This window comes from Falco biarmicus, chromosome 4 (genome assembly GCF_023638135.1).
Source record: "Falco biarmicus isolate bFalBia1 chromosome 4, bFalBia1.pri, whole genome shotgun sequence".
Taxonomy (NCBI): Eukaryota; Metazoa; Chordata; class Aves; order Falconiformes; family Falconidae; genus Falco; species Falco biarmicus.
The window spans coordinates 76,591,844-76,619,651 of record NC_079291.1 but is presented as its reverse complement, the minus strand read 5'-3'; the positions used below and the strand labels follow the sequence as shown (position 1 = coordinate 76,619,651).

The 27,808-nt window shown below is 46.2% G+C and overlaps 2 protein-coding genes across 35 annotated transcripts in view; one reads left to right on the top strand and one right to left on the bottom strand.

Annotated features, from left to right (window-relative positions):
- The first annotated feature begins 354 nt into the window (after nucleotides 1-354).
- Nucleotides 355-2,321, top strand: MRPS34 (mitochondrial ribosomal protein S34). Its single transcript, XM_056336659.1, has 3 exons — nucleotides 355-725; nucleotides 820-862; nucleotides 1,634-2,321. Exons 1-3 carry the CDS (start codon nucleotides 408-410, stop codon nucleotides 1,909-1,911), a joined length of 639 nt encoding a protein of 212 aa, XP_056192634.1. The 5' UTR covers nucleotides 355-407; the 3' UTR covers nucleotides 1,912-2,321.
- Nucleotides 2,322-3,755: 1,434 nt separating this feature from the next.
- MAPK8IP3 (mitogen-activated protein kinase 8 interacting protein 3) overlaps nucleotides 3,756-27,808 on the bottom strand; it is a 70,752-nt gene continuing 46,699 nt past the window's right edge. For 11 of the 34 annotated variants that reach the window (XM_056336611.1, XM_056336616.1, XM_056336615.1 and 8 more), the window contains 21 exons: nucleotides 27,566-27,718; nucleotides 25,941-26,022; nucleotides 24,005-24,156; nucleotides 23,376-23,432; nucleotides 22,730-22,900; nucleotides 20,984-21,143; nucleotides 20,047-20,142; nucleotides 18,435-18,596; nucleotides 17,340-17,505; nucleotides 16,696-16,881; nucleotides 15,900-16,086; nucleotides 14,978-15,100; nucleotides 14,617-14,697; nucleotides 14,038-14,105; nucleotides 12,445-12,593; nucleotides 11,443-11,614; nucleotides 11,211-11,324; nucleotides 9,751-9,789; nucleotides 7,696-7,875; nucleotides 7,291-7,434; nucleotides 3,756-6,720 (listed from right to left, as the gene is read on the bottom strand). In XM_056336611.1, coding sequence (XP_056192586.1) covers nucleotides 6,599-6,720; nucleotides 7,291-7,434; nucleotides 7,696-7,875; nucleotides 9,751-9,789; nucleotides 11,211-11,324; nucleotides 11,443-11,614; nucleotides 12,445-12,593; nucleotides 14,038-14,105; nucleotides 14,617-14,697; nucleotides 14,978-15,100; nucleotides 15,900-16,086; nucleotides 16,696-16,881; nucleotides 17,340-17,505; nucleotides 18,435-18,596; nucleotides 20,047-20,142; nucleotides 20,984-21,143; nucleotides 22,730-22,900; nucleotides 23,376-23,432; nucleotides 24,005-24,156; nucleotides 25,941-26,022; nucleotides 27,566-27,718 — 2,764 coding nt within the window. In that variant the 3' untranslated portion in view covers nucleotides 3,756-6,598. The remainder of the gene's footprint in view (nucleotides 6,721-7,290; nucleotides 7,435-7,695; nucleotides 7,876-9,750; nucleotides 9,790-11,210; nucleotides 11,325-11,442; nucleotides 11,615-12,444; nucleotides 12,594-14,037; nucleotides 14,106-14,616; nucleotides 14,698-14,977; nucleotides 15,101-15,899; nucleotides 16,087-16,695; nucleotides 16,882-17,339; nucleotides 17,506-18,434; nucleotides 18,597-20,046; nucleotides 20,143-20,983; nucleotides 21,144-22,729; nucleotides 22,901-23,375; nucleotides 23,433-24,004; nucleotides 24,157-25,940; nucleotides 26,023-27,565; nucleotides 27,719-27,808) is intronic. The other 23 variants (XM_056336631.1, XM_056336633.1, XM_056336638.1 and 20 more) reach the window with 14 other exon arrangements.

Genomic DNA, 27,808 nt, shown 5'->3' with positions numbered 1-27,808 from the left:
CTACTGGGACCCATCCCATGCAGGTGAGGCTGCTCAAGCCGATCTTTCTATCCCACCTTATCCCAAGTTACTGGGACCCATCCCACGCAGGTGAGGCTGCTCAAGTCGATCTTTCTATCCCAGCTTATCCCTAGTTACTGGGACCCATCCCGACCACCGAAGCACGCCGAGGCGTCAGGGCGCGACCGAGCTGCGCCCGCCGGGGGCCGAGCCTGTGGCAGTGGCCCTGCCCGCAGCCCGCGGCGAGAGGCCCGCTGGCGCCCCGGGCGGCTCTGCCGGCAGCCGGGCCCTTCCCGGGCAGCCGAGCCGCGGTCCGGCGGGGGCGGGTGGCGGCGGGGCGGGGCGGCTTCCGGGCGAGACGGGAAGCGGCGGGGCCCGGCGGAGCCGCCGCGCACTCGGCCGGCACCATGGCGCGCAAGAAGCTGTACCGGCCCATCGCCGCCATGGCCAAGAAGATCCGCGAGTACCGGGCGCTGAAGAACCGGCCGCGGGAGTCGCAGCGCTTCGCCCTGGACTACGAGAGCATGCGGCGGCCGCTGACCCAGAAGCGGCTGCCGGTGCGGGCCTGGGAGGACGTGCGGCGGGAGAACCGGCTGCTGGCGCTGCTGTGCCGCCTGCCGCGCTTCGGCCTGGGCCGTCTCGTCACCCGCAAGTCCTGGCTGTGGGCGCACGACGAGCCCTGCTACTGGGTGATCACCAAGGTGAAGGCTGACCACACGGCCGAGGTGAGGTAACGCCGCCGCGCCCCGCCCGGCCCGGCGCTGCCCCTCCGCCCCGCCCCGCCGCGCCGCCCTCAGCGGGCTCCGCTTCTCTTTGCAGAACATGGACCACGGCAGAGCCTGGGGCCGCCTGACCTTCCGAGGTACAACCGGCTGCGGGACCCTCGGGGGCTTGGACAGGGCGGGGGGGGGGCCGCCTTGCTCGGGACGCTTGGCTTTCGCAGGTTGCTGCCGGGCAGGTGAGTTACCGTGGGTTAGTTTCAAGTGCGGGGACCCAGCCCCCCTGGCGCACGCCCCTAAGAAGCGACGGCGGGTGGGGGGGTGCAGAGCCCGGGACCAGCCCTCGGAAGCAAGACACGACTGAACACGGGAGGGTGTTCCAAGGAAAAAGGTCGAAGAAGCCAGGAGTGATGGCAAGTAAACTTATGTTACTGGGATTTTAAATTAGCGCTTGGAGTTGAGCCGGTGAATTTCCCTTTTTAAAGCTGCTTTCTGTAGGCATGATGGTCACTTACCAGAGTTTCCAAAACATGCTCATTCAAAGATTTTAAAGTTGTTGGGGTTTTTTTAGGTTAAATTTCCCAGAGAACTTTCATCAGTGCAGGGGTAAATTACTCTTGTTCCTTAGCCATGGAAACTGAACTGGAGAGGGGTGAAGTTTTAAATTGAGAGGGAGTCAACCACGGAATTCAATCGACTTGCCTGTAGTCCTGTCAGTGGGTTTCTGTCTTGATTTCCAAGGACAAAAGTGGGATCCCATAGCATGGCAGGGAAGGTACTGTCTGATCCTTTGAAAACTTCCTTTACTATTGCCTGTTGTAGCATTTTTGGTAACGGAAAAATGACACGCTGCATTTCCCAGAGGGAGGTTGTTGCAGTAGTGTTGTCCACTGGTGTTCATCTTTTTTTCTCAGGCAAAACCGAAGAAGAAGTGCAAGAGATAGACAAAGTCATGTACCATGACTGGCATGTGGTGCCCAAGCATGAGGAGGAGGCCTTCAAGAAATTCACCCCAGTACCAGAGGAGACCATTCGGTACCTTCCATACCCACCTCTGCTCCGAGCCATGATCCTTGCGCAGTGGCAGAAGGAGGGAAAACCAATCACAGAGGAGCCCATGATTGATCTGGAGAAGCTCAAGGCCTCTCCCCAGCGGAGTGCAAAGAAAAAAGCTACAGGGACACCAGTTTAAGGACTTGTTCTATGTTCTGAGCTTCCTGTGTGCTCTCACTGTGTGTTAGGAGCATGTAATCTTACAGAAGACCTCCTTATCCACTGTGGTACAGTGTACCCCTGTTGAGCCACCTCATCTGAAAGGAAAGGTGCAGATACATTCACATCTTTTCTTCTATAACTTCAGTCTCAGTCAGCAGAGGAACCTTCTCAGTTCCTGTATGATCTCTGAATGCATAGCTCCTGGCATCCAGCTACGCTTTCTTGGAGCACAATTTTCTTTACTGCCTGAAAATTAAGTTTTTAAGAACATTTTCCAGATAATTTGGGTCCTACAGGAATCACAGAAAAATGACTGAGAATATCAAGTTATTTCACAGAGCAGTTTACAACTGTGCTAATGAAAATAAATGTCGTCTTATTTCTGCAGCACGGTTCTAAGAAAACTTGCTGTTCTTTTCTAGTGCATGGAGAATCATTATGGGGTCCAAATGCAGAGCCATTAACTTACCAAATACAGGTGCAGCACTGGATTCCTCTTAATCACTGCAGAATCATCTGGGTTACTCACATATGATGGCAGTAAGCAACACAGGAGGAACACAACTTGCTTTTGGATACTGACTTATCCAAAGCTATCCATCTCTTATTCCCAGAGATGGCTTGTCAGGAGATAGAAGAAATCATTTTAATTCCGGTGACGCAAAGCATACAAGGTTGGCTCTTACTATTTGAGGCCAAACACAAATTGCTACCTATTCCAGTGCAGCATGATGGGGTAAACATTAAAATGTGCAACTCAGTGCAGTTCTCAGCATTTCATTTTCTCTTGTGGTGGTTGCGGATTCTGCTGCGGTGTCAGGAGCTGTTGGAGGGTCTAGTCAATGTGAGAGTGGAGAGGACACAAGAGTTGTTCTGGTCTGTAACCCCACGGATCAGCTGCTTGCAGAAGTTGCTCTTTATTTCTGTCTGCTATAGTAGGTAGTCGGGATGCCTAGAACATGCTGGGGAGCTCTGCTGGGACCCCAGACCTGTGCATTAACCTCCTGGGGCATTCAGCAACATGGGGGTGGCCATCTGAAGGATGATGGTTGCTAGTCCCTTCCTCAGCTACGCATCTCATGCCAGACACAGCCCCGCTTCACCCAGTGCCTTGTTCGCACTGCTTCTGGCTGTATTGACAGGTGCAGCCCTGGGGGGGCAGGGCAGGCCCCAGGACCCATTTCCAAACCTCACTGTTCAGGTGCTTCTGTTAACCCAGGAGGTGCTGCCTGTTGTACATCACCCTGGCCTGCACAGAACCGCAGTGCTGGTCATGGAGGTGGATCACCTTAGGGACTTCGGCTCATGGCAGAAGCCACTCCCTGCTGTAAGGAGGCGGCTCCCTTTTCTATTACCACTATGTACAGCCCTTGAATTAATGCAGTTCTACAAAATAAGTACAAGCATATGTAAGTGCTGCTGGGACTAAGAGGAAGTCGCTTCCTGCAGTGCTGAATGTCATTGATTCCTATGGGACTTTGTGAAATACCACCCTGTATTGACAGGGGACTTTGGCAAATTTGAGTGTTGGAAGCCGAGTCTGATGTGTAAACTCTGGCAGCTCACCTGAAGGAGACACAAGGACAGCCGCAGCTAGCCAGTCTTTCCCACTTTCTATTTCTGTTGCTGGCAGCAGCTACAGATTGCTCTGTGGATTGCAGGACCAGCCCCTTCTGCTCTCACCCAGCAAGCAATCCACATCTTCATTCTTGCTACTAAATACCACTTGAGCTGCCACTCCCACCCTTATAAGTGTCTTGCTGTTACTGATGGCTGAGCACAAATCCCAGGACCCTTACAGGAAAGACGCCCTGCACTTGCTGATGTTAACACATTTATTACGTACAGAACAGATATGGTTTGTTGTTTGATAGCATAGGGGACAAAGCATGGGAAGGTATTCATACAGCAGTCTCTTTACAGAATGCCATCTTCTGACCAAATAGCGGAGTTTACAGGCCTTAAGACGCTTTTTAAAATCTTTTGTAACATACAAGATACTTTACATACATCACAGTGGAGATACGACAGGGAAGTGTGCTGAAGCCAGTCAGTTCTCACCTTGCTGCCCAGCAGCCACCAAACGCCCACAGGAGCTGACAGCAGAGGCTGGTTGTACTGAGCTGTAGCTGCCCCCTTGGACATGTGCTTCTCTTGGAGGAAAACATACACTGAGCTGGAAAGGAACCTGTTGGTAGAGGCCCAAGACTGGTTTCCTTATGTTGCCAGGGCCCAGTGGGTGACAGTAGACCGAGCACTGGCACTTTGACAGCTAAAACCAGATACAGAAACAAACAGTAAGAGGTAAAAACGTTGCAATTCTCTATTTTCCTAGGGAAGAACTAAGGAACTGGGCCCTACTACAGTGCTTTTTTTTTTTTTTTTTTCCCTTCAATTAGCCCAAATGATGAAGTTTACCTGGCCCCAACTGGTGAACCATTACATTTCTGTGGAATCTGTGATCTAAATGTTTATGTATCCTGTTAACTTTAATGCACTCTGCGTTGTGATCCAAAGAGCTCTTCCTAGCAGAAAGCACTGTGGGAAAGCAAATGGGAAACCTGGCATGGTCAGCAGTGCCCTGGTGAAACTCCCCTGGTGAAAGGTCCCCCCGCATGCCGGTGGTGGCTCCAAGCACCCCTTAGACAAATGCCAGCCAGAGAGCCCGTGTGCTCATGGCTGGAGGACACCATCCCGCTGGTTTCCTATCTTGGTGAAGAGTGGTGTGGGTGTGCGTGTCAGCAGCACCGTGGGCACCACTGTGGCTCTGCACTTTGGTGGCTGAGGCCTCTGTTCTCCAGAGACATCCTCTTGCCTCCTTGCAGGGGAAATGTATGCCCCAGCCTTTCCTGATCTGTGGATCCAAAAACTGTTTTCAGTGATGCTGTGTCAGGACAGATGCCACATGTTAGAGCTTCCCCTGGGAATACTGCATCCCTGCAGCACACCAGTAGCTTTAGACCACAAGCCCTGGGGGCAGCCTGGCCTGTGGCCACAGGCACAGGACATGGCTGGGAGCTTTCCAGGAGATGGAGGCCTTCCTCAACTGTCCCCATAGTGCCAACTGGCACAGGGACATCCCTGTGAACCCCCGAGTGCTGCACAGCTCGGGGAAGAAGCAAGATGACCACTAGGAGCTTCTAAATTCATCGCTAACAACTGCTATTCACTCCAGTCCTGCACATACAGGAGGGAGTGTTCAAAGGAAACAGAACTTGTCCCTGTGGAGACAGGACTGTTTCCACTGTCAGAAAGGGAGGACAAACCAATGCCCCTGCATCTGGACCTGCCATGTTCTGTGTCTGGAGCTCAAAACTGCTCTTCCTGGCCCCATTTTTTGCTGCTTCTCTTGTAAGCAGGAGACACATTTGCAAATCCCCAGCACTGCTTACGCGAGGAGGGCTGTCAGAATTTTTCTCAGGGGCTGTCAATTCTTTTCAGGAGTTAGAAATTTCCAGCTTTTCGAACTACTAAGTAACAAACTCAGTGCTTGCGATGTTAGATAAAAGAGGCCAGGAAATCTGGCTTCAATTCCTTTTTCTGCCTGACCCCAGGCGAGACACAGCCTTTCTAAACCTTGACTGCAACTACAAAGTCTTTCCTAACCAACAGTCACAGCGTGAAGGAAAACAGGTGTCTCCCTTCCAGCAGTTCCTGGGGTGGGGAGACAGACTTATGAGTCAAGGTAATCTCAATGTGTTCACACAGAATTCACAGCAGACCAGCATTATCTGCTCCCATCCTGTGTTTTAAAACCCAACGAATGCTATGCAGAGACACCTGTCTCCTGAACATCTCAGAATGAACTCAAGAGTTCTTTTCTGCCTGTCATTTTTGGAAGGGGGAGTGAAAAGTATTGCTGCCTTTTCTGCTCTTAAAAAAAATCAAGGTTCCAATACCCCTTTGCTACCACAGTTGCCAAAGACCCTCTGGCCTCCATGATCAAACACTATCTGAGGCTACCGAACAATCCTCTCCAGACACAGGCACCCAGCACACAACGCTGAGACAACAGCAGCAGATGAGGGACTTGCCATCTGCAGGTACGGAGGATGTGTTCCCCACAGTGATGGCATGGCAGAAGTGCTGCCCAAACCCTGACACTCCTTTCTATTGAGGGTTCCTCGGACCTGGCTGCTCTTGAGTCCGTGGGACATTATTCTGTGCTTAAGGGTGGATAAGGTGGAGAGTCCACTGATGAACTAGAAAAGGATTTCTGCTAGGGTGCTCTAAAAGTTGTGATTCACCTTCACTGCTTTGGCGGGGGACGCCTGGGGGATGTACTACTTTCTCATGCAGGTGGGAGTGAGGCAACCTGCTGGAGAACCTGAGCCACCACCCATCCAGCTGCCAGCTCCTGAGCACTGGGCAAAGGCTTTGCACAGTTCTAGCTCCAAGCTTCACTTCATCGATGCACTGCCATTTCTCTCCTTGTAGATGCCAGCTCCAGAGCAGAACAATAATCCAACCACGCAGAAAGCTCACGGGCCCAAGATGAAAGCTGCGAGTTCAGAGGTTAGAAGGGGGTCACAGTCCAAGGCAGGAGCCGTTGCAGTTGTCTGGGGTCGGTTTCCAGCAGTAGGTATAATGCAGGCGTTCTGTATGTACATCTTGGCATTCAGGTGGGAGGAGGGACACTTACATTGGTGGGAAAGGAGAAATTCTCACTCAGGGATATACGATACCTGCCACACAATAATGTGGCTTCTTTCAGCCTTCGAAAGTACTGGCTTCACCTGGGTGGGATCTCCTGCATTCTCCTCTGTCTCATCATCTTCTCCATCCCCTGAACAGAGAAAACAGAGAGTAAAGAAGGCAAGGAAGAAAATCCCGAATTGCACTGCTCTGGCATACTTCCAAAGAGGCTAATATCCCTGTTACAGTCTCGGCAGTGTGACAACAGACAGCAGGAGCCGAGACCTTCCTTTATGCCTGGAGAACATTTACAGCAACATGGAGCTTTTCTGAAGCAGGACTGCGTGAACAGAACAAACCATTTCCAGTAGTAGCGAAAACCACCCTTCCTTTTGGGGGAAGCTAATGGTTACAGGACAGAGCACCCTCAAGCAGCACAGGTGACTGCAGTGGGGCACCAATGTTTGGAGCCAGTGACACTGACCATTTTATTCTTTCCAGGGCCCTTAACACAGACTGTGTGGCACTGCAGGCAGGGGCAGGGTTTCGCAGCCTTGTGCTGTGCAAGGAAAATGCTCACTATCTGCACTCACAGCCGGAGGCACAAGAAACAGAGCGTAGCGCTTTTCAGACTTCACTCTCTGCAGCAGTGATCCCTCTCTCTGCAACCATGGCCCTGCACCCCATCCTGTTCCAGATGCCTCCCACCACAGGCACTCACCGATCCGGAAATCTATGTACCCTTCTCCTCCACTCAGCACCAGGACGTTCTTCAGCTTCTGCCCCTCGGTCTCTGTGGCTGCCGTGCTGGGGTTCTCCGAGGGGCTGTCCAACACGCTCCCATTCAGGGTTGCTAGGACATTGCCTGGGAGAAAAGGTACTGTCAGTGCCTCTGCTCAGCCCCCATGCAGTTCAGAGACACACACAAACACAACTGGGCAGGCTAACTCCTGCTGGTGATATCTGTAAGTCACTGCAGTTTTAAACTAGTGATGTCTGAGCCACAGTGATCTGCAAGCACTAGAAATGTCACGAACAGACACCTGCTGCAGATCAACTCAAGCTCCTGCCGCAGAATGGATGGCAAGACAAGACTCTCCCAAGGAAGCACTGTGCTCATCCTTACCAGGCACAGAGACGAAGAACTTGACAGCATCACGGTGGCCATGGAAACAGAGCTGTGCCTGAGCCATGGAGCAGTAGGGAATGAAACTGCTGGCAGATTTGTCACTGTTGTCATCACCGTACACATGGATGACCCCGCCAGAGCGGCTGCCCTCTCCAGAGGTTGGTGAGGTCTTGTTGGCTGGAGGTAGGGAGGAGGAATATTGTCAGCAATACTCTGAGTCCCGTTTATAGCAGAGACTCGATCAAAGAGAAAACTCATGAGCCATGAAGGAAAACCTTTAAAGGTGCAGGTCTCTTTAAAGGTCTTATGTAAAGGATGTGATGGAGGAGACCACACTAGACTATACAGTACCTCCCTCTTAGGCTGGTAACAACCCACTGACAACAACAAACTACATTTTCTCATCATATCTGGTATTTGGCTACTAATGTGGTGCACACATCCCTGGAGGCGTTGGGCAAGAGTGACCCTAGGGCAGGCTAGGTGAGGTCTCTGAGGCGTCCCAGTGAAGGCCCCTTCACCAGCAGCAATCCTGTGCAGCCTCCAGAAATCACCTGCTGTGCTAGGATCAACCTTGGTCTTTAGTACCTGGCAGGGTATCCAAAGGTGTCCACTGTACCCATGAGACATTAAAGGCACCTGGAGGAGAATTACTGCTATCTTCTGGATTGGTGAAGTTGCTCCGTTTCCAAGTCAAGTCCTTTGTTCATGCCAAGCTGTGAGCACACCGGCTGCTGAAAGCAGTCTCGGGGTCAGGTGAAGTGCTCAGCCCAGTCAATGTCACAACAGTGGAGTGAGGTCCTCCCTTAGTCCTTGATTCATCCATGACACCAGAAGATCAGCTGCTCAAGCAATGAACATCTAAAAGATGTTCACATCCACAGTTTCCAAGGATTTCAAGGTGGGCTCAGGGGCCTGTATGTTTCATATCCAGGCTCCAAGAATGTGAGTGCTTCCACTCACCAAGGAACAGAGAGACCAGTGCTCAGAGCTCAGAATGGGAGATGCTTTCCTTCTGCATGCACCCACATCCGTAAAACAGAAACAGTACTAAAATCAGAAGGCTTTCACCTTCTGTAAGACAACTCAAATTGCTTGCTTGCTTATCTGTAGTTCTGTATTTTGGCTTGGGCTGCATTTCAATTATTGACTTGGACAAAGGAGACTTTTGCCTGTCAGGCTCAAGCCAGGATGGCGAGACAAGTACAAGTATTTTGACAGAAGAATAAGTATTGGTGTGTACAGGGGGAAAATGCCTAAGATGAAGGCTCTCTGCATCTCTGTGCTTTGGTTTGCTGTAAGCAGCTGCAGTTGGATGAAGTCATCCAATTGACAGGCTGGTATTAGCACTTCTCACTCAGTATCTGGCTTCTTACTGCAACCAATATCAGATGCTTTAAAAGGAGGAGAGACATGCTGATAACACTTCTGGACAGCCACAGAAATGCCTTACAATGAGAAAAAAAAATAAATACTCATTTTTGACCCTGGAAAGGCTAAGGTAAGCATAAATTTGAACTCACACCCTTCCCTAACTGGCACAAAACCAAACAATTCTCAAGTCCCGAATGGTTCTAAGTCTTGGTTGATTACTTGCAGCTGGCAAGTGCACAGCACCTACTGCCACTGGCCTGGAACTGATGAGAGAAGCATCCTTGGAAAACCAAAGATGACCAAGGAAGACCTTGGAAGAACAGTCTACTCCTCCTTCCTGGAACTCTCTGACTGAAAGAACCTTTACAGTCCCCTTCTCAAACCTGGCCTACCACAGTAAGGGAACTACTGATGAAGAATAAAATACTCTGAACACAAAAGAAAAACCCCAGAGGGATGGCTAATGAGATGGATGAAAATGTTTTTTGCGATGGGAAATGAGGATATTTACATTACTGTCTCTGGTCGCTTTTCTCAGATTACAACTTAAAATGAAAGAGTGACGAGGAAAAATGGACAGAGAGTGCTGAATGGCAAGATGGAAGGGTGGGAAAGCAACTGCAAAGGTGAATGGGTGCAAAAGGAGTGAAAGCTGAAGGAAGGAGGCAATGGACTTACCCCGGAGCCCAAGGAGTTGGCCTCGGTGGAGGACTACAGCTAGGCACAGGCAAGGAGTGGGAACACAGAGGGGCACGGGAAGAGACAGGCAGGATGGGAGAGAAGAAAAAGGTGATTACTGGGAGAAAATTCAGGGAGCAACAGAAATGTATAAAACCTAGAGAAACTGCAACAGGAGCTACAGGCTTGGATCAGTTTATACCAACACTGTTCTTCCTCGCTTTGGTCTTACCTAACGAGCACAAATGTAGTATCTGAGATGGGAGAGGAACCATGGTCACAAGGATCCATTGCTAAAGCTTCTAGTGAAACCTTACTGCTTAGCACATTTTTACAGTAACACCAACAGACAAAGCAACCTGTTTATAGCAGGGAACAAGCTTAACTTAGAATTAGGACAGCAGCCCCAAGAAAGAATGGGCTTTAAAACAGGGATTCAGAAATGAGACCTAGACTGCAGTGCTCAAAGGTGACTGTCACTGGCTTCCTTGTGTCGGCCTCAGGCATATCCAGCTCTACTAGCCTTAGAGGAGACCACCTTGGCCCAGACTTCCAGAAGGATTACAACAGGTTTGCTGCTCTTATACAAGAGCTATTTGCTTCTCAGCTTTCCTGTATGCAGTGGTGAGAAAATGTAAATTTGGCTGCTTTCTGTTGAAAGCAATTGCAATCAGCGTCAAATCCTACTGCCCCATGATAATCTGGAACAGACCTTCAAAATAAGATTCTGACTGGCACATACAGAACAGGATTACCAAGAGCTTCAACTAAGCTTCCAGCTCCAGAGATGTATGTATTAACTACTACTGCTGGGTCTCCTCACCAGGTTGGATTTGGCATAGGATAGATTTCTACTTGACTGATAAAGCTGAGCCCTAATTTGAGTAAATGAAGCTTTTCTAAGGTCAGTTTCTGGAAAATACTATTACAAAGATGTTTAGACGTCTATGCAGAAACAAAATTTCCAGGGAGATCTTCTGGTGACTTCTCATCACACGGCCTCCTTTTGGAGACTTACTACAACTCCCAATGTTTCTCCTGCTTTCCAGAAGCTACAGAATCAGTTCACATGAGTCTGCTCTGTCAAGGTCACGCTCAAAAAGAAGATTGTACAGATGGTAGAGATGTCATTGGTCCCCCAAGAAGGAAACAGCTTCAACTGAACTGAAATTGACAGCAACAAATACCTATTTGGTTTTAAACAGGTTAAATCCATTCAACCAAACATTTCCTTAATAAGGAAAAGTTAAACAAAGTTCAGGGTTTCTCATACCCAGGGCTCTTTTCTCTGAACACTGCAATGATCAAAGGCATGTCAGGTTCAGGGTAAAAATGGCTGGAAAGCATTAGCCTGCCTGCCAGAGCCATCCACCATGCCACACAAATAATATGCAGAAGCATCTTTTTTTTTTTGGGGGGGGGGGGGGGGCACAGGAGTATCTCCAATAAATGCCACTTACTCTCAGTCAGTGGAATGGAGATGACGACACCGTTCCCTGTCCCTACCCAGAGGCGGTTGCCAGCAATGAGCAGAGCTGTAATCCGCACGAACGAGAAGCCCAGCTTTCCAGTGCCTAGTAAGCATGCACAAGAGTTGGAGAGTCAGTTACAACTTTGGGCAAGGTCTGCTAACAAATTTTGATTGATCTCACTAAGCAACAGACCACTTACTGACGGTCTCTACTGCCTCACCTAGCATCTTGCTGACGTAAGGCTCAATGTCGACATCTTGCAGATGTTGATGGCTGTGGGCATGGTAAAGCCTCAGAGTGGAGTCCAGGCGGATAGAAACCCATACTCCATCTCCAATCCATGCCAGCTGTCGCACCTGACTCTCCCGCCGAGGATGGGCATCAAAAGATTTCTGAAATGCCAAATAGGTGGACCAACGTGAGTTCAGAAAAGCTTTGCAATTATCTACTCATATACTCCATTTTCCTCAACGGAGATCACTTCACAGCTCTTGGAGAAAATGTGTTGATACCAGCTGACCTGCAAAGTCCAAAATCCCTTGCTTGAAATGGTAAGTTGTACAGCAGCTCTGCAGAGATCACGGTCTTTGCAGACCACTTCAGGAGCAAGAACATTTAGAAACCAAGAGCTTTCAGGGTGCTTGGTAGAAAAGGAAAACACACAACTCCAGTCTAAGTTCCACAGATCAAACTGCCTTGGCTCACTGATGTGAACTTCACATTCAGCACTACTCCCTTTGGTTAGAACTATTCCGAGCACTGTCAGATAGGTTTGTACAAACACCACTGTATTGAATTTCAACCAAAAGGCTCTAAATGTCATTTTTTTTCCTTAGGCAAGTGGTATCGCTGGGGCCTGCTAGCTGTACTCTTCCTTTGTGCCACAGTGCCCGCAGATGAAGTCTCAGACCACATACGAAGGGCAGCTGTAAAGCATGCATGTACATTTGTACAGTATGTGGTCTCATAGGCTCACTAGTGATGGCAAAGAAAGTGCTCAGATTAGATGTAACTAAAGATTTAAGCTCTCCGAAAGGGATGAAAGAATAAATACCACCCTGGCAGACTAGGTCATGATATGACCCAGATTGACAGTTTGGGTCCTACAGTCAGCAAGGACAATACAGAGGTTCTGCATTTCCATACACTGCAGCATGAAACAGCTCTAAGAATAAACACAAGACAAGCACGTGCATGCATATACACACGTTTTCTCTCTTACCTCAATCTGCATTGTCTTAGGTTGGATAACATGGATTTTGTTCTTGTAGCCACACCAGACTCTATCATACACAACAGCCATGCAGCGGATGGAATGGTGAGTGTGACCAAGGTCCATTAGGTGGTAATTACTGAGATCCCACTGACCATCTAAGGTGAAAAACAAGTGCGGAAAGATGCATCTCCTTCGTGACATGTCAGTACACAAACAGAATCATCTACTTTTCCATATATATCTAGGTATACAGGCTCAGCTAATACTCAAATGCTCATTTTGCTTGTGTCTGTGAACTTCCCATGAATCCATACCACTACTCTGGGTACAGCCTTATCCTTACGAAACATACGACAATAAAGTTTAGTTTGGTGGGCTGAAAGCTCTCCAAATCAGGCTAATTTAAACATCCTTTTATTGTAATGAAGCAAACAGGTTTCTTTAACAAGTACAAGAACCGTAGGGGAAGAAGAAAGACAGCCTAACAAGATTATGCAGAAACTTGAAAGGAAACGGATCGTACAGTTCTTGTGGTGAGGCTTCCTCATATCCCAGACAGACAACTTCTCCTAAGTGTCAAATCCAGGATAAGGACTCAGATCTCCCTTTTCTCATGCTTATTTTCTAGCTAACCAGGCAGGTACTGTGTCCTTCACAGCGGGTGGCCTCTATGTCATGAAGCTTTATTCTGTTTCTGATGGGAATGATTTTTATGTGTCAGTGGTCAGGCCTGAACTCATGACAGAAGCTGAATCAAAACTTAAGACTGCACAAAACCATTGATCTCTGTATTTCCGCATACTGGATAAACTGCTATTCAATGAACAACTAAGTTCTTAACATGCAAACGTAAGTCACAGTTAGCAAATTCCCATGTACTTTCAGGTATGAACACAGCTCAGAAACAGCTCAAGTCATAGGGAAACAAAACCTACTACAGTGAAGAGGACAAGAAATACAGAATTCAAAAATATCTTGAACTGGCAGGATTAAGGCATGTCAGATTACTCAGATGTCTCTTTTTTGCAACAAGAAAAACTGGCCAAGCGTAATGCAAAGGTGACATTTTTTGGGGATTTCCAGACTTCCAGAGCACCCCAGCTCTGCCTGCTGTGTATGCAGTTATCAGTTCCACTTACTTACTTAGAGAGTCCAGCTTCTCTAGGAAGCAACAGGTCTATTCGCAGCTACACAGACGATCTGCTCAGGTACAGCCTGTGCTGCGTGGAGCACCCTGTGCATCCCTGTTACCGCTGACTTGTGAATCCGTAGTAACACCAACATGGCCCAAATGCCTTAAACTTACCAAGCATGCCTCAAACAGCTGCACAGCACATGCATTCCTGAAAGTGTTGCATTTACTCTGCATGTGCTACACAGGACATCCACACATGGGTTTTTGTTCACAAAAGCTCAAGAAATGGTATTCAAGTATACCTTAAATGTTTTAGGATGATTACATATGTATAATAGCTACGCATTTCAATTGTGTTTGTACTCTAGCAAGCCAGCACCTTTCCTTCTTGACTCAGAATAGCATTTAATCCATTAGTACACCTTCAGCAAAGTTTGGTTTTCTGTTATTATATTGATTCTTACCTTCTCCCCGGTGGAATATGGCTAGTGTTCCATCTGCCAGAGCAACAAGGACCCTCCCTTTCACATGCCTGAAATCACAGAAAAGTAAATACTTAAAAAAGTCTGTAGAACTAAGGGACTAACAGCTTCTTTCTGAAATACACACACGCCGTCTTTATGCTCTCTCTACAATTCCCATTCAGTTTAGCACTTGCAGAAACATCCTGCAAGGGCCGATGGTCATACATCTTACCTTTGTTGTAGTAACATCATACATACATTTCCTGTTGAGGTTAACTTCTTCACACTACAAACTCCATTAATCTCAAGAAATTCCACGTAACTACACCCCCTTTTCTCCTCCTGATACCGCTAATCTCATTTAGCACCTTTTTCACTGGATTGGGTCAGGTCTGCAGTTAAGCAGGAAAATGGCTCAGCATGAGGCTTTCAAATAAACAAAAACCTTGGAAAACTCCTCAAACCAATGCACATAGAAGAGCAAAGAAAAAGATGACTGACAAGAGCTGTTACCCCCATCTAAAATATCGCTCGGGCACTGAACCTTCCCCTTCATTGTCTCTTGGCATGCACACTTACACTAGACTCAGTACAGAGTCCTTCAGCTTTATCGAATGCAGACACTTCTTCCAGTTGGATACAGCTGAGTGCACATAAAGCCTGTGAGAAAGGACAAATTGGGGAGGGTTAGCAGCAAGGCGCCACACCTTGAGCCTGACTAGGCTTGACTCTTTTCTTCTGGTAGAAAAGGCAACGATTAGGTAAGAAAGTGAGGTTAAATCCCTGTGCCTATTACAATGAGCTGAGGGCTCAGGGCAACAATGAGCAATGAAAACCTACTCTTAGGAACAACAAGTGAACTTAAGGTGTGCAGACATGGAAAGTGGAGCCCAGAGAACAGAGGTGACAGAGGTTATCTGCCAGCCCCAGGGGAACCTACCAGCCGTTCTGTGCTCCCAGCCACATGGTGGGGGCAGCACTGGTGCAAGTCCCAGCAGCATCCCCATTCAACTCCTGATCTGGCAGTGTTGTGCTTGACTCTGTCTTCAGCTGACCATTCTCCCTGATGAGGCAAAAGAACACTGTTAAAGGCTTTAGTAGCAGCAACGCACAGAATGCCCATCTACGCTCAAAGGCTGGCATTCACAAGTAGGTAAGGGCCCCTGCATACACAAATCGCTTCCTCCTCGTCAGTGGTTTTGAATTGCTTGACTCCTGAATCCGCAATTTGTAAAACTTCCTTTTTCCCCCACCAATACAAATAACAAGCACTTCAAATGTACAGAACTTAACTTAGTGTCTGGCAGTACTATCACATAAACAGTATTTTCTCTGTCCATTTCCCGCTTCAACAGAGACGGCTTAGAACAACTTGGTTGTTTAGGAACAATTTGTCTCCAAGACTTCCACCTTGCTCCTCGGGCATCACATCAGACTCATTTGCCTTAAGAATTTTTGGATGGTGAATAAGCTGTCTTCATTATCTTTACAGCACAGTAGAGGTAGTACTAGAATAAATCAATCACTATTTTTATACATGAATCAGTAAACTCCTTTGGTAAGAATATCAAGTGTTCATGTACTTTGGAAGATCAGTCTTAACAGCAGGTCTGAATTCATACCAAGAGATCAAATATTTGCACTTAAAACAGCTGACACAGTCTGCTGCAGGCTGAACCGTGTTTATTTTCCTTTCATTTCTTTCTCTCCCCATTATCTCATTGGTAATACTATCTGGGCACAAAACTGAAAAAGGTTTGCTACTTTATAGAAGATTAGGCTGGTTCTCATATCAAAAAGCTTACGAAAACAGAGCTGATTGATAAATAACTGAACTGGCACTGTGGCCCCTGACTGCCTACCCGTTCTGCCTAAGAGGCGCCTGTGCAGGGACTGGATCGGTAAACACGTGCTCCGTGAGGGGCCCAGGCCTGGCCTGAGCAGGCTCTGCCTCGCTTGTACCGTTCTCTGGTACCTCCATAGCTTCTGTTGCCTCTTCAGTGGACTGGGACTGGTTGATCTTCCCATTGCAGACAGCCGCCACCTCACCTAAAAGACAAAGAACAGTGGGAGATGTACTGGAGAATGAGCTAGTAAGTTAGCTATACAGGAATCAGTCAAGTTTTTAATTTATCCTTCCTTGCCAAATTCAATCAAGCCCTGAGCCTGCACCACAGACAGCAAATCTAGAGTTTTCTGCTTGGATCAGGAAGAGAAGCTATTTTAAAGTGAGGCACAGCCTGTGGCCAGCAAAACATTAGAAATTCTCCAGGGCTTCCCACTACAGTATGGAGTCAGCAAGGGCATCGCTACGGTTTTCATACGGACTTAACTGACTTCACAAGAAGACATGGTTCAGAGGAGAAAGCAGTAAGAACAGAAGCCATTGCAGCAGGGCAAACATATCACCTGTCCAAAATACTCTGCTGTATGACCCCCACCAACAAGGCTGCAGAACGTGGATCACTCAAAGAGAAAAGGAGGGCTCTAAAGAGAACTGTGCCAAAAGTGCCTTTGGTCTTCCTCTACCACATTAAGAAACTTGTTTACTTTTGAAGTGTTTAACTCAGGTACAGAAGGATGCAGCTCTAAGACCGTAAGCTTGTATGGGACCAGCTATAATTGGGCTACCATTAAGTTTCATGTCCCAAAACTTACTCTGTCCCTTGTCCAGCACAGGTGTGTCACCACGCGAGGAACAGTTGCTTCGTGGCACATTGCAGCGGGTCGCACAGCCCACCAGAGTGATCCCTGCCAAGACACCATCTGTTCCAGACGACTCTTCAGGATTTACATCTCCCTCCAGAAAGATCTCGCCTGGAGGATAATCACTCTCACTGGCCGCTGAAGGGCAAAGAACAGATTCTCCCATAAATCTAGCTGTCACTGCTAATTTAAATGTTATTCCTGAGGTAACCATAGGGATGGAAGATCTGACCCTCACTCATGGTTCACTGCCCTGGGGAGGCACCGCAGCATCAGGCAACATCATGGTGAATGCCTTCATCCCTAGCGTCAACATCCAGGCCAGCTACAGAGCCCTCCCAAACCTGGGCAAGGCTTGCTCTTGCTCCCAAGAACCATCCTTTACGTGCCAAAGGAACAACTTACTACATGTTCAACAGTCAGGGATCTCCATGGAAGGGTCCTACGGGAAGGCAAAATCTGAATTATGGTTTTGAGGGACAATTACAGAATGCAGGAGGGTCCAAGGGTTAGTTATGAAGTGAGGACACTACATTTGTCACTCCTTAGTGGAGCAGGTAACCCTGTGCAGATCAAAGTGCCTGCGACCCACTTACCAGGGATGCTGGAGATGCAGAGCACATGAGCATTGCAGACAGTGAATTGGTCCACCACTGTGCCAGGCTGATTGGCATCAATAATTACAACTTTACTTGTTGACAGCGTACTAGTGAGGATCCAGACACGACTGGACGTGGCATCCATTTCATGGAGCTCCTTTGCCTTCAGGAGAGCAAACAGACAGGCATAATCAGTGCTCCTCTCAGATCAGACTGAACGTATTAATGCTTGGCAACATTTACACACGCAAATAGCACAATGCCGGCTTCAAAGAACCAAGTGTCTTCCTAATGATGCAAATAAACAATATGAACTATGCATATTGCATTCACATTGCCACACTAGTATCTGCAACACTGGCCAATAAGCCTATTTGGCTCCTTAGGGTTAGAGGAGTTTGACCATTAAATTCTCTTCTGAGATGTCTGTCTAATGTATCACGGAGCATTCACTTCAGACAGGAGACCATGGAGCTGGGACGCACTCAACCTACCAGCTTAAGCAAGCTGATCTCAGAAGACTTATAAGGCAGCAGTGTAAGACAGCTGTGGGAAAAAAAACCCACCCACCAGAAAGAATAAAACATTGTATTATTATATGTAAATTACAGCTTTGTTCTATAAAAAAAACCTCAAACCCAATGCCTAAGACTACTAAAAACCAGCTGGAATAAATCTCGAGAGCTCCAACTCCTGAACCAAACAGGCTCATGGACTCTGCTACTACGTCTACTTTCTTTTTAACAAAGCTTTGCCTGAATTTATGTATTATTTTTTAAATTTACTGTGATGAGGGCTCCATAATCTTCCTAGAAACCTCATCAAGTAAATTACCCTTATTAGGATTTTTTTCAAAATTCCAAACGTTTCAAAAGTAGAAGTTAGAAAATTTTATCCCGAGTGATCCATCCCAAATCACACAGAAAGTTACTGAAGAGCCAGAATACCACAACCCTGTCCCACAAGACAATGTCTCAGAAGTACAAAGAGTATAACATAGCATAGCACAAAGGTACTGAGAAAGGGGGCATGTCAGGGATGGAATTAGAAAGAACACTGGCGGGAAAAAAGAAATCCATTTTCTTTCCTGACCTTCTTCTTTTCAGGAGACGTATGGCTACTTTTGTTGTTTTCGCCTTCCACTTCCCTATCACAGGTGAGGGGATCACGTCCAGGATCCAATTTCTGCCCGTTCCCAGGGTCCTGCTCCAAAGGTCTCCATCCCGTGAGATTGACTCCAGCTGCACACCACAGCTAAGGAACAGAAACAGGAATCTTAAACTAAGAATTCTGGAGGCTCCAGGCTCGCTCTAAAATCAGGTGCCTTTGTGGACAACTGTGGACACATGTGAAACACCTGAAATATTGACTTGGAAACAATGGATCTTGCTGATTTCTACTAGAAGACGTAGTCAGATTTGATGGAGGTAAGATAAAGGTTCTCTGAACCCTAGTGAAAATCACTGGTTTTTTAACAGATGTGACTGGAAATTGTAAAGAAAATAAAGATAGTAAATTGAGTGCATAACTGAATACAGGCTTCTGAAATGTCCTCAGTTTTTCTGACTGCGGAGTTCCTAAGTCATTGTAGCAAAGCAAGCAGGACATGGCATATGTTACTAGCCCAGGACACACGAAGCAGTACTGCTTAACTAAAATCGACAGCCACTGCTTGGCTGAGGATATGCATTCAGTGCATTCCTGTTCCCTAGTCCTCATCCCACCCCTTGCACTCTTCTGCTTCCTCACACACTCCTTTGCCCAAAAACCAGTGTCTGATCTTAGAGAGCCATTTAAAGAAACAGACAGGAAAAAAATGAAGTCACACACAAAAAAAAAAAAAAAAAGAAAAAAAAAAAAAAAGAAAAAAAAGTCTACTGGTTTAGTTCCCTACCTAACAAATGTAGAGTGAAAGAAGCACACTGCATATTTTCTGAAATTAAATCTAGCTAACCTTCTATGAGCTATTTCCAGGTAGTTTTTTAGGAAAATACTGCGAACAGGACTACAGAAACAGATACTGGATTTATCAAAAATCATAAAGCAAAGATGCTAAACACAGTAATATCCAAAGATTACACCAACCCTCTAAAAACAACTAATAGCATCAGAATTTTATTACAACTTAAACACCACAATGACATAAATGTGCTGCCCTGTAGAGAGATGACCATCTATTCTTAACCACAATTCTGCTCAAAATATTCTAGTATCGACAGACACAGCTTCACAAAAATCCACTCTAGATAATTTTGGCCTGTTACCGGTGAATCCTGGTCAACAGCGGAAACTAAGAAAACATGATGAAATGCATTTTTACATTCCCCTGCTCATCTTTATGAATTTTTATATTGTTTTGCATTATACCATAAGGAGCCTTAGCAAAAGCCTTATAAGCATAGAATTTTGCTAATATTATTGAAGAGTTGTCTCAAAAAAAAAGCGTAGTTGTAAGACAGAAGCATGGAATCTGGCAAACACAATCAGCTGAGAATATGTCCTTACAGAGAGAGGCATTTTCCCCTATGTACACCAGAAGCCACCACTCAAAAAAACGGGAAGCAGAAGACAGAATTTGGAATATATAATGTAAAAATACCCAACCAAACAGACTGTTGTAAAAATTGCACATCTATAGACCAAAATTCTTTGCTTATTCCATGTCCCCCTTCTGGACTGGAATGGTTCGCAGAGACAATGTTACCTTCATGGTCGGGTCCTTCTCTACAAGGGGGCGACAATAGACAGGTACGGGGACGTTTTTCATGCGGGTGTCTTCCTGCCCACCGTTGGGACTCAGCTGTAGGGAAGAGAGGCGCAAAGCTGTAAACGCCGAGTTATGGTAAATGAGATGTAACCAATGTGGCAGAACCAAACTTGTTAGCCTCAGAGCTGCATGCTGCTGAGGCTTCATCTCACATCTTGGGTGAAACAAGAGTCCCTACAGGGATGGGCGCAGACAACCTGAGAGACTGCCTCTCTCACCATGATACGGTGCCCCCGTTATGGTCACCAGAGGCTATACGCTGCACTGCTGACAGAGAAAGGGTTGTTAACGGATGCTCCCTGCAAGGAAGCCAGAACACTGGTGTTCCTTTTCAATCACGGCCTGAAACTCATCCACTTTCAAGTCACACTGCAAGACTCCTTCTTCCAGGCAGTCTTTGACCAGTTAATTGAGCCACAGGCCAACAAATGAGGCTGATGACATTTGACTTCGCATTACTGCTGGGGAGAAGCAGGAGCAAACGGCGCTGCATTTGAGTTTTACGCTAAACAATTGGTAAAGTTCTCAAAAGTATCAACGAAATATCTAATGTACGAGCCCAATTATAATAACAAAGGAAACAAAAACAAGCACTGGGCTCTGGACAAGGAAGCTTAATTACTTTTGGTTTAGGGTAGGTTCTTTCAGAACCTTCATGCAAAGGAACGCCCCCTCCATTGACTTTGGTGGAAATAAAGAAAACATTATTTTGAGCTGTGCCTACAATTATCAGCCAAAGAAAACATGCATATCATATCTCTAAATGAGATATTTAGGGACTAAGGCTAAGGTTACCAGTGGGAGAGTTAGGTCTTCACTGGTTGCACTGGGAGGGACAACGTGCCCTCAGCCTGTCCGGAGACTGATCCCCTACCTGTTTGTATTTGGCAGGGAGGCTCCAGCCACAGGCCTGCAATCGCCCGTCATCGTTCCGTACGTGCTCCCGGACCTGGCGGTACTGCTCCCGTTTCTGCTCCCGACGCGCTGAGGACGTACAGTCACTGAGGAGAGAAGAAACAGCGTCACTTCCCAACCTATGGTTAAAAACAGAAGCTGAAGGTTAACGGAACATTACCGTAGCAGCGGGAGGAAACATAAAGCAAACCAAATCCATCTTCGAAAACAGATGCAGGAAATTGGAAGATAGAAAGCTCTGTTAAGAAGACAATACTGGCATCCCTAATCTTTTAACTCCCTGTTACCTGAGCGATGTGGCAGGCCAAATCATTGTCTTCTGTACTGCAGTGCTCCACAAGGCCTTCAGAAACAGGGAAGCAACCTTCCATAAGGCCTAAGAATCTATGAGATTACACTGATTTTTGCTTTGCAGTTACAATTTACTGATCTAATGTCTCCACCAGGAAGGCATTTTGAGTTCTTCCCCTCTTCATTACAGTCAACTATTTATTTTTCTGTCCGTTTTAAAGCTTTCTCTGCTGACAAGGGAAATATGCATTAAGTGCTGTTGAAACGGCTGGTTTCAACAGAACAACTCCAGCTTTGCACTGGCAAAGGTTAAAAGAAAAATTGATCTGTGAGCTCTTAAGATATGTTTTAATATAAACAAAGGCTGTTTGAATATCAGTTCCAGCTCTCAATAGGTTTTAAAAGTATCATTCCAAGTACAAACAACATCAGCAAAAAAATCCAATCTAAATCAAAAAGCCCTACACACACACATAATGACATATATACTTAAAATAAAAATAACCCCCTGCTAAAACAAAACATCTCCCTCCAAAAGCTCCCTGGGGAGAGGGTGAAACAGCTTCTGGCAGCAATTAGTCACATCATTTAATGCACTGCTGAAAAGCATTCAGACAGCACACAATGACTGTGATAATGTAGTCAGATAAAAAGAACATAATATAGGCAGTGGGTATCTACAAAATACAAATTTACCCTTCTAAAGATAATCTCTCTTCTCCTGATCTAGCACCTTTCCAACAAATCCTTCTTACAGCAGAAGTTATAATACTTTACTATCACATTCTCCAAAGTCCTTCCACAAAAACATACCACAGATGAAACTGTACAACCTCGTAAGGGCAGCACGCATTTTAAAGTCAAGTAAAGCACAGAAAAGTTTTCTCCCTTCATGTAGGAGACATAAAGAACATGGAGAAGACTCTGCAGTAACAACACCTAGAGACTCTTTTTAAAGCATGGTTAAGATTAAACCCAAATATTGTACCTAAACGCGCTGTTGAGAGAACTTTTGTCTTCACCTAAATTCTCTGTCAACAGGGTTGGGCAAGACACTCTGTCCCACTGCCCCAGTGTTGCCATCACACTCTACCACAAAAGCCCTACTTCATTCCATCACGCAGTCTGCAAACACGTTGCAGAATGAGGACTGAGGCCAACTCAAGCCTAGAGCGGGGTCCCTGCTGAGATGAACCATCATGGCCTAGAAAGCCATGGCAGTGATGTTTAGGGAAGACAAAGTATGCTGAGCTCATCGACGTGGTAAATAAGTGAAAGATCGGGGATATAAACCACAAGAGACAGAAACACATTAACACCAAAGACTCTTTTTTTAGAGCTGAAAACAGCTTATTTCAAGAAAAGCCGCTATTTTGGAGAGCTACAGGGGGACCTGGCTTAGCACACAACTCACTCTTCAGGGAAGAACTCCAGGGTGCGGCTGCCGGAGGAGATCTGGCACATGGTGTGACTGCGACGCTGGCTGAACCCTGCTGTTGTTGGAGACTTGTAGTGGATGTTCACAGATGGGTACGTCCTCTTGGCTGGCGGGGGACTCGAGGAGGAGCTGAACAGACGGCTGAAGCTAGGGACAGAAGGCCAACAAGTAAGAGAAAAGGTGCCTGCGGAGACAACACACCACAGATTCACAACAGGGGAAGCAAGAGGTAGGCAACTAGGGGCTGTAAACCCTTCATGAAAACTGCCCTGCTTCAAACATGGAGCCAAGTCCTCAGTTTGATTGACATAAGGTGTTTTTAGCTTTCAGAAACAGATACTTTCTGAAAACAGCCCTTTATTAAAACTGATTGGGAGTGTATGTATCTTTCCACTCCAGAATACCCGTGAACTTTTTCAGTGTGTAAAACAAAACCAATGCAAATGTTCAAATCTGATTTTAACTTCACGACGGACAAAGGAAGCTCTTGAAGGCAAAAAGGTTCAGCTAACACTTCCAATTGATGTTTCATTAATATCAGAGTCTATTAAGTTGCTGTCTAAAGCAGAAATGGCAACACTTCCCCTTCTCTTAATCTTACACAAACCACCAAAGAACTTACAACTGCCAGATGGTGGATTTCTTCTTCTCCTGGACGGACGGGTGCTCACGGGAAGCTCTAAGGACAGACACAACAGAAGCAAGTAAATTTCAGCATCTCTGCCAACCCAAGTTTCTGCCAACCAGAAGGCCGCTTCCATCAGGGAAGCCATGTCAAAATTCAGAATTCATTCTAACATGTTTCAAAACACAGCACATGAAGTGACATGCACTGGTCTTTAATGTAAGCACACCCAATTGCTTTATGTTTCAATGTTGACATGAAGGACAAGTAAGTTTTATCAACTCCCTGCAACACTATCATCGCCAGAGTACCAGTCTGCTAACTATAAACCCCTCCATTATACACACTTCAAGCCATATTAATTAGAAGCAAGCACAGCTTCTCCTAGCTTAATTAGCACACAAGAAACAACTGCCCAGAGTTTCCAAATAACAACGTCAACTCGAGATTTGCGGCGCAGGTTCAGGAATAAGAGAGAAAGAATTAGGTATTAGGAGAGAAGCAACTGTCTGGAAAACTTCCAGCACTTCTCAACCCGTATCTTGGTAGGGGTTCCACTGACCACAAGGTCAGACATGGCCAGGTTTTGTCTTAAAATAGGAATGTTCTCCAACACCCAGTCTCACCTGATCATCTCTGTCCACCTGACAGCCTCCTGGAGCTCCATCAACCTCTCTTTGTATTGATTGCGCTCCATCAGAACCCGGGCCATTTCCACGCGAGTGAAGCGGCGGCGCTGAGCTATGGGAATGTTGTCCTGCAGGGGGGAGGAGCACTGCTTCAGCCAACAAAAGATGGAAGGGGATTGATGTTAGTACAGGACAAGTCAGGAGACAGAAAGACACAGCTGTTAGTTCTCCTCCTGTTCTGTTGGATTATCCCCTAAATTCCCCATATGAAGTGTTAATTCTAGACAAGTGAGCTCCAAACTATGGGCCACAGACCTCTGGGGTGTTCTGCAAACCCATGGAAATTAGAATTAGAATCACCACCAAATCGAAAACCCCACCCAGGGACTATTGCCAGAAAGGTGCTCTGATAGTCTGCAAGGGATTACGAGAGCTGACAGTGGTCCACTGGTCCAGAAGTTTGGAAAGCGAAGTTTTAGTTCATTAGCAAAGGCAGTCACAAGCAGCAGGGAGCACTGCACAATGCCGTCCGTCCCCTCAAGAGGGCCAGGAAGGAGGCATTCTGTTAGTACACGCTGATAAAGGTGTAGGGCACAAGAAACTGAAGAAAAGCCTTTTCCTCTTTGGTGACACAACTTGGCCTTGCAGCGAGAACACATGCAGCTTTGGGTTTGGAGGCAACAGGAATGAAATTGTTTGTCTCCTTCAAGGAGGGGAAAATGAGAACAGCATGGCTAAGCTGGGGCAAATATCTGCCCAAAAGGAAACAGTCAGGGGGTTGGGAACTCGTTACTAGTAAGTGGCACTGAGTTGTGCCTAGACTGTGACAATTCCCAAGCTCAGCCTGGCTGGTGAGTACTGCTGAGAGCTGCAATAGCTCGAATTAACCAAGTCCCTCTCCAGCCTCCCTGGACTTGGAACAAACCTGTACGACCAGTCAAAACAAGAAGCGTATAAATGAAAAGGAATTCTACAAGATTTTTTTTATAATTAAAAAAACCAGACGTTCCGTCAGTCCAGCTTAAAAGAAATCCAGCCCTCTTCAGTATCTCACAACCACAACTTGAAAATTTTCCTATCTACCTAAACTCTCAACTGACCAAGTTCACCCCAGTTCAGTCAAAAGAATTAGGCTAGAACTGAACCTGCTCCAATACCTTTTACAAAGAAAGAACACAGTAATATTGAGAAGAAGGGTACCTAATGCCCTGTCCTAGCAGAGTGACATTTACAAGGAAAATCTCTGTTAATGCTTTGATTTGCATTTTTTTTTTTGCTACAGTTGCTTTGTTGAAAAGCTTCTACCTCAGCCAAAATAGTTTTAAGAGCTCTCACAGAAGAACAGTCCATAAACCTTCTCTGTGTCTACCTTGTAATAGGCAGTACTGGCTTATGTAAATGAAATAACGAGAAAAACAATGCTGCAAGACTGAGATTACAGAACTAATAAAAGGCGGCAGTTACTGCGGCAAAGCTGTCTGTGGTATAACCTGGATTTCAGTGTACAACAGCCTGATGGCTTACAGCTTCGCTGCCATTGTGGAGACAAGGTCTTCTGGAGAAGTCTGGCTATCACAAGACCCCGAGAGAAACCACACTGCACGTGACACTTCAATTCAAAATCAGGGAGAACCAGATAGAACAAGAAGGTGCGGAGCAGGGCACTGCTCCAGCACCGTTCTGCAGAAGCCACATCATGCATGGTATGTATTGCCGTTCTGTCAGCTGCTCATCTTAGCTGAACTATGGTTTGAAGTTGTAAAAAGAGGTAATCTCATGGCATCTGTTTGTTAGCAATGCTCATCAACAACAATCTGCAATCACTGTTAATGAAGGCAGATCAGCACACATCTCTGGACTGACAGACCTGCAGTAATACAGAGTAAGTATATAAACCCCCTTTCCCCACAGGCATTTTAGTAATGTAATATACCAATTCTGTACAGAGATAGCTGCTTACATCCTCCACCTCCTCTTTGGGTTCTCGTCGGGCAACAATCGCTTCAGATTTCACTCTAGGAAACAGGAAGAAAGGCATCAAACCACCAAGTGATACCATGGCTGGCCCCAAGGTGTTTTGGTAGTATGGGAAGGTCTGTCTGCCCACACCACAAGGAAGCGTTTTCAAACTGTGAGCTAAGCAAATCATGAGATGTTTTTCTGGTCTCTTGCAGCATGTTACTCTGAAGAGCTTCACCAGCATCACCCCATTCCTTTGGAACATTTGATGTAAGCACCAAAATACTGACCACTGGAACAGTCCAGCCGCTTTCTATTTCAGAGCCGTGATGTTCAAATGTTTGGTGAGATCTTACCCGTGGGAAAAACCGAGCCATTATCAGCATTGAAAATGCTGGCTTAAGTTCTTCTTCTGGGCTGCTTCTGGTTTTAAGGCAGTGAAAAAAGCTTCTAATATGAAGGACAGTTTGCCATAACAGTAAAGAAGAGAACACCAAATCAGTGTTAATGAAATACCTGAAGGACTTAACCGAGTGCTTTTAATTTCATTAAACTCCATACCGAGGTGCACTCATGCAGTTCCATTTGAATTACAAGCCCTTTTAGTAACAGCAAAGGCACTGTGGAAAAAAAATGCTGTCCCCATCTCTTAAAAAGGCACATTTGCCCGTTAAAAGTCCACATTCCCACTGCATTATACATTATATATATTCTGAGGCTCAAAAGGCATTTTAAAAATCACTTATTTCCTCTGCTTGTGAGACTACTTTCATTTCAGATATTTTGAAAAACAAGAGACCAGTCTGTGTTATTCTTGGTCATTCTGTGCTCAGATTAGTGAGGCAACATTCCAGATTCCAGCTGCAAAATAAGCACTGTCCTCTGAATTCAGATACCACAGTGCAATGTACAGCTAGTCAAAATGTAATTATGTTGCTTTAAGCCCTGTGGGGCATCTTTAGTTTTATGCACGTGAAGTTGTCAAAGGCTTTGCTACACGTTCAGGCTTTGGTTTCTCTAGTTTGAGTGGAAAATAAGAAGTGAGATTGCTCCAAATGCATCCTGCATAGGAGTTTAAAATCTCTTCTGCCTCTTCTTCTCATTCTTAATATGAACAATGAAACAATTACCAATACTGGCATGTAAATATTGTTTGTGGCAATCTGTATTAGCTCTTTCATTAAATGAATGGGCATTCATTCCTCCCAGAGCTATCTTGGCTGCTGCGAGGATCAAGCTCTTGACAGCTTCATTCAAAACTACTGGTTTCAAAATTCTTTCCTCCCCGCCCCCCCCTTCTGTGTATATTTGCAAATTGAAACTCTGAATGCTTCTCCTCCGGGGAGCCTGGATGTACAGTTGCTGCTGCAGAATCCTAGTCCTGGGGAGGAAAATTCTGCAGGTTTTCTAAGGTTCAATAATCCATTTCAAACCAATAAAAACAACGTAACACTAAAAATCTCTTCCACCTACCATCAGCCTTGAAGTGCTCTTAAGGCACCTCTGAATTCCAGTGCTAACCTCCGAGAGGGAAACAGAGGAGGCAGGTTTATCACTCGTGTCCTCCCAGGTCCCTGGGACAGGGTGTGAATCACTCACCTTTTCAGCTCCTCCTCCAGCTCCTTGACTCTGGTTTCCATTTTGGCTTTGGCCTGCTTCGTTGCTTCAAGCTCGCCCTTCAGCACTTCTTGCTCTCCAGACAGCTGGTCCACCTTGGCAATCAAATCATTCTTCACAACGTTCAAAGCATTTCTTAAGGGTGTGAAAGGGACAATAAGCAAAAACGCCCAAAACCAGCAGCTATCCATAAGAGAGACCTGAAACTAAAGTCACAGGTACTAC

Coding starts and splice junctions, on each gene's coding strand:
- MRPS34 (XM_056336659.1), top strand. CDS start 408: ATGGCGCGCAAGAAGCTGTACCGGCCCATCGCCGCCATGGCCAAGAAG. Junction 726..819: donor AGGCTGACCACACGGCCGAG/GTGAGGTAACGC, acceptor TTCTCTTTGCAG/AACATGGACCACGGCAGAGC. Junction 863..1,633: donor GGGCCGCCTGACCTTCCGAG/GTACAACCGGCT, acceptor TTTTTTTCTCAG/GCAAAACCGAAGAAGAAGTG.